The sequence below is a fragment of the Mercenaria mercenaria genome, chromosome 2 (genome assembly GCF_021730395.1).
Source record: "Mercenaria mercenaria strain notata chromosome 2, MADL_Memer_1, whole genome shotgun sequence".
In the NCBI taxonomy this organism is placed as follows: domain Eukaryota; kingdom Metazoa; phylum Mollusca; class Bivalvia; order Venerida; family Veneridae; genus Mercenaria; species Mercenaria mercenaria.
Genome location: NC_069362.1, coordinates 107,861,318 through 107,867,317, shown reverse-complemented (window position 1 = coordinate 107,867,317; position 6,000 = coordinate 107,861,318). Strand labels below are relative to the sequence as shown.

General features: G+C 34.8%; 1 protein-coding gene across 2 annotated transcripts in view; it reads right to left on the bottom strand.

The window, feature by feature from the left end:
* Positions 1-469: 469 nt before the first annotated feature.
* The window catches only part of LOC123564853 (uncharacterized), a 127,989-nt gene continuing 122,458 nt past the window's right edge, over positions 470-6,000 (bottom strand). For both annotated transcript variants that reach the window (XM_053537480.1, XM_045358735.2), the window contains one exon: positions 470-3,176. In XM_053537480.1, coding sequence (XP_053393455.1) covers positions 769-3,176 — 2,408 coding nt within the window. In that variant the 3' untranslated portion in view covers positions 470-768. The remainder of the gene's footprint in view (positions 3,177-6,000) is intronic.

The following is a 6,000-nucleotide window of genomic DNA, read 5'->3' as shown; positions in this document are numbered from 1 at the left end:
ACTATGAAAGAAGTGTATCATTTATTTAATTTTTATAAACATTATAAAGTCGGTGAAATAAATACTTAAATTCTGCATGGTTAAAATGATTTTCAAACCATTATGATCCACGAAATGTCGCTTCATTTTTTACATCGAATGTTTACATTTGCTGTGCCACCATCTTATTTCGAAATTTAAAGTACCAATTAAATTTGATCGGTAGTGGACGAGAAATTATTCCCCGCCAAATATTTTCATTGTTACTTTGATTAATTTTCATCATAATTGTATTCGTATCCTTATAAATTTTAAATGTGTCTTCTGAAAAATGAAAGTTTATTGTCAATTGTAAGTTCTCTGTATAGGGTGGATAAAAAGATATATTTTGTTCAAAAAAAAGATTTTATATACAAATCATGTTTACATCAGGGACACCCTTGGTTATTTGATTTATTAATAGGACAATTAAAAACAAAAAACCTAAAGGTAAAATTTACTTTTAATTGCTGCCATAACAAATTTTTTTTTAAATAAAAATTCGCATCTGAAGCGATTGTTTTGTGCCATACGTTATTTCAATTAACTGTTAAGACCTCACTTTACATGGAAAATTGAATATGTAAAATATCAATTTAAATGACCATATAAAGTGATATGATTTATGCCAGACCTTATATTTAGGACTACACAAATATATGTCTTATATGTCATTATGTAGTGCATAGGCTACGTGTGACATATTTTTTATGAACAGTGTAAGTATACATTTACACTGTCAGTCCGAGTTTATTGAGCAACTTTTGTTTCAAACGAAATCCCCCACCACTCATCCGTGACTCGGAAATTCTGAGATGAGAGTGTATATTGTATAGTGTCTGCAAACTCTGTTTCCGGTTCTATATGACAATCTTCTATTTTTACTGAGACTTTGTGTTGAAGTTTCTCCACTACATTCACGAGATCACGGAATGTTGAAGCAGACATGTTTACCTCCAACAACTTAACACTTTCAATATTTACCATTTCAGGAGGCAGCGACCTTTTACCTAGATTGATTTTCCCCAACACAACGTGTTTCACATGGCTATTAACTTTCAATTGTGACACTTCAGGTATCCAGCCCAATACTAACGTCCTTAGATCTGAATGTTGGGAAAAATCTAAACTGAAAGTACATGAACGACCGTGCTCGGTGCTGGAATCCTCGTGCTCGGTACACGATAAGTACCCCAATCTAATTTCCGTCAATGTTTTGCTGTTTATAATATAATTCAGAAAGTCAGTCAGTACATCATGACTCATCTTGAAACGTGAGATATCAATTGCTTGTAGAAAGGAATTATTTTGTAACGTTTCACACATTTCACGGGTCCAAAACCCATCAAACGATCTAACAGTAACACATTTTGGTGTCCTGTTCAACAGTACACGAAGTTGCGCTTCTTCATATTTACCCCAGAAGAATATTTTATTGATGCTGGACAGTTCACTAAGTGTGCTTGAATCAATAATTTCATGTAAACTAGAACCACTAGATGTGTCGATATGTATTGACTCCATGTTGTTTTTATTATGTACTGCGAGCAGTGTTAAATGTGAAAAGGATTTTTCTTCTTTACCATCTTTACTAAAGAAAAAATCTTGGCAGGAAAGTTTGATATCCTTGTAAGGGTTTTCTTTCATACAAGACAAATACATGTCTTGTATGTCTTTCAGAGGCTTACAGTACCAGTCAGTCGTAGATCTGTATTCGCTCGTTATCTTATCTTCGCTGATCACAGACATCAACTCGCGTGATATTGAAGAAATGATTTCTGCATTCACCATTCCGCTGATGAAAACAAACACTGTCGACATGTCAAGAATATTTTGCAAACTTTCGCATTCCTTTAGAACGATTATTTTGATATCACGTTCATTTTGACAGCAAATGTACAATGCACAAAAAAATTCCTGGACCGTTTTGTGGGAAAACGAAACCTTAGAACTTTGTTTGGTTAATTTCTTTTCTGTACTTTGTGTTAATAGTCCCGCGCGAAGACTAAATTTCAAATAGTCTGGTGACAGGTACTTATCAGCCATTGATTTATCAAAAACAAGTGTGTTCTCTTTTTTCACACTGAATAACGTTTCATATGCTAATTGTCCTAAAGCTTTCAAATAAGTGCTGTATTCATAACAATGTTCATGTTCACTGAAGCAGTGTGGGATATCACTCTGGGGTTGTTTGTGTGAAAGTTGTATGCCCGGATATTTTTCAAACGTTCTTTTAAGGAGCAGTTCAACAATTTGACAGTATACCTCACTTTTAGATTTTCCTAGATCTATTCCATCACACCATAAACACAGAAGATACATCAGTAAGAGCGGAATAGTTTCCAAATCTGAAATGCCTCTATCACTGACAGCGAGATCAAAGTCTTGAATATGTTTTTCTATGTCATTTTTACCGCACAGCAGTGATATCACACTCCTTTTTAAACTTTTAGCAGACGCTTTACTAAGACCGACAAGTTCCAACTTTCGCTCTATTTCACTTGAACGTATCTTACTAACGCCAAACTTCCACGGTCTAGTTGTTGTGAGAACTGTACATTTCCTAGCTTTCCTGTGTGGAATGTCACTTTTTCCTTGTTTACAAACAGGCTCTGGGTGTGTCCACTCGTCTAAACCATCGAGAATTACCAGACATTTTTCCTCAGAAAGAATGGTTTCCAGGTCGCTAATAGTGACAGACGTGTGTGCAAGACGTGGGATTATTTGTTTTATGATCATCTCATCAATGTCGCATTCTCTGAAACAATCACGTAATGACAACAAGAACACAAATTCAAATTCTGACATTGCGGTAATATCTTGCTTCTCAAAGTATTCTTGTTCATGGCTAAAACGTTTTTTTGCTTGACACCATGTCAAAACGAGCCGTTTACTTAATGCTGTTTTCCCGAACCCAGCATCTGCAGTAATGTAAATTTCACGACACGATTTGTTTTCCTTGTAGAACATATCATGCAATGACGTAACCTTTGATCTGTCTTCTTTGCAACCTCCACGCGACCTCTGAATTTCCACCGAATTTATGTCTGGCATGACGTAGAACTCAAGGAGATGCGTGTCATTTTCTTCCATTAACGGTGACAGGGGAAGGGTATCGTACTGTTGCCTGTAGAGAACTATCAAATCCTCCTGCAGGTCTGAAATATAAAAAAAAAACGACGTTCATCATTTATCTTACTATTGGTTGCACTTTAATTACTTATTCATAGTTTTTTTGATATCTTAAATGCATTTATGATATCACAATTTCACAATATCATTGCTTATTCACAGAAAATGTCAAACATACGCGTGAAAAATATAGTCCAGCAAAGCAAACGTCCTAAATTTGTTTTGTTCTTCAAAATTTGCGTCCTGCAAGAACTTCTAAAATAGGTACATTGCAGTATGAATAGTTGGGAACGAAAAAGAATTATGAAGAAAGAGCCAATGCAACACAAAATAAATCAAATATTTGTTTTTATCTCACCCTCTACAGGTTTCTTGCATTTATATTGGTCAACAGACGTCATTTGCAGACAGGATATATTTCATATCCTGCTAGTAATATGCCGATATAAATTTTTTAACAAAATGGCTGCCGCATAGAATAATCGAATCAAGTCAGATTATTAGCTTCAGCTGTAGACAGCTGTAGACATTGATTCCAAGATAAAATTTAGTGTTCTCTTGCCGTTTTCATTTTCCTACTTGGTTTAGGCTCTTGAAGTTAGCAGTAAGAAGCGGCAATAGAAGGACAATAACGCTGTATGGAAAACATGGCCGTTAAAATCTTGTTTGAAAGTTATATATGCTCTTTGTCACGTGATCATGGCGGCAAGTTGTGTTTTTTCTGAGTTGGACTTGAAAACTGAAAATTATGTGATTTAGTGTCAGTTTTGGAGGTTGAAAATTTGTGCTGGATATATAAAAGGAAATTAAGTTAAAAATTGAGAAGCATGATTTGACTTTATGTTTTTGAGATGTATGCTTTTTGAAGCTAAAATATTTTCACGCTAACTTTACGCGCCAGTGGTCACAGCACAGTATGCATGTATACCTTTGACAAACTTTATATACAGTTTTGTGCAAAAAAACTTTACATATGTCAGATAATTATTCTACTCCCGAGCCTAATACAAATAAAAAACGTTTTTTGTCGTCGCCATTGGACAGTTTTGATTCGAAAAAATCCCGCACTGTATCGCAAACAATGGATGACGATTCAAGCACAACAAATGTTTCCTTCAGCCAGGATGACCTAGTGAAAATCGCTGAAGTATTAAAATCTTCTTTTCAAAATGACATTACTGAAATGGTAAAAGAAGCAGTAAGCTCATCCGTTAGTGCTATAGTCGACGGTGTTCTTTCTGGGCTTCAAGAGAAAGTAAAATCCCTAGAAACCGAAAATTTTAAATTAAAACAAGAAAATGATCATCTGAAAACCAGTGTGAAACAACTGAAACTAGCCGCTGACTCCTCTGAGCAGTACAGTCGTCGTAACAATATTCGAGTGTCGAGTGTCTGGAATTACCGAAACAAAAAACGAAAATACTGATCAAATAAACCTGGACACCTGTAAAAAAATTAATGTTACTATGGACCTGTCTGAAATTGATCGGAGTCACCGTGTGGGCAAACCCAATCAAACTGGAGGTCCAAGACCTATTATCGTTAAATTTATCTCGTACCGAGCCAGGCAGCGTATGTACTCGGCAAGGGCTTCACTAAAAACCAATGGTCTAACTGGAACCTATATAAACGAGGATCTTACGAGACAGCGCAGCTTCGCCTTTTACACTGCGCGGGTTTTGGTCAAACGTAAGAAACTCAACAGTTGCTGGACATCAGATGGTGTAGTGCTAGTGAAGGACAATTATGAAAACATTCACCGTGTAACAAGCAGTGATGATCTTGCAAATTTTGAACATTGCTAAAAGTTAGTGTTGTTGAAACTTTTTAAGTACATACCATAGTCACAATGTGTAACGGAACATTAAATTTTGGGTCAAAACCATGACCGTTATAATTGATTGATACGCTTAGAGCTTTTATTTGATATATATGTATAATCTACCTGTGTAAAGTTTTGCATAAGGTCTTGGTTGATAGATATTAACCTGTGTTTTTGTTTGCACGTTGTAAATTAGTGCTTATTATAAAAAGTAGGCACATAGTGTAACATATTTGAGTCTGAGTGATATCAAGACTAGTTTTGTTTGTACGCAGTAAAATATTTTCATTTTAGGTGTATACGCATAATTCCTTGTATTTTTTTTTTTTTTTTTTTTTGCTATACGTTCGAAAATACTGCATGTTATTAACAGTATGCAGAAGTATGCACATAGTGTAACATATTTGAGTCTGAGTGATATCAAGACTCGTTTTGTTTGTACGTAGTAAAATATTTTCATTGAAGGTGTAGACGCATATTTACCTGTGTTTTCGCTATACGTTGTAAAGTACTGCATATCAGAAACAGTATGCACACATTTAAGTCTAAGTGATATCATAACTCATTTTGTTTGCACGTCGTAAAATATTTTTTCATTTTAGGTGTTCAGGCAGAGTAACGTACTCGTAACTAGTTCTCATCAAGACTACTTTTCTAGAATATTTTTTGAAAAAAATTATACCTTTGACAGTATTGTCACGAAGTCAATACGTCTATTTGTTGATGGAGTTCTTTACACGATCGTTTTCACATGTTTGTCCATTTTGAAGTATTGACCAGTTCTTGCTTAATTGTAAATGCTGACTGTTTACTGCATTGTTGTTTTATAAAATCAGTACAAATACAGCACTAGTGCATGAGTGCTATGCATAAACGTTATTTGGCTTTGAACCTTTCGGTCAGTCATCTACATCTAATACTAAGAGACGCCTGTCTATAGTTTTATAAATTACAATATCTAGTTAGTCATATCATTGAAATGTTTAGCTGACATATAAAACTATAATATATAAATCTTATCGTTTTTA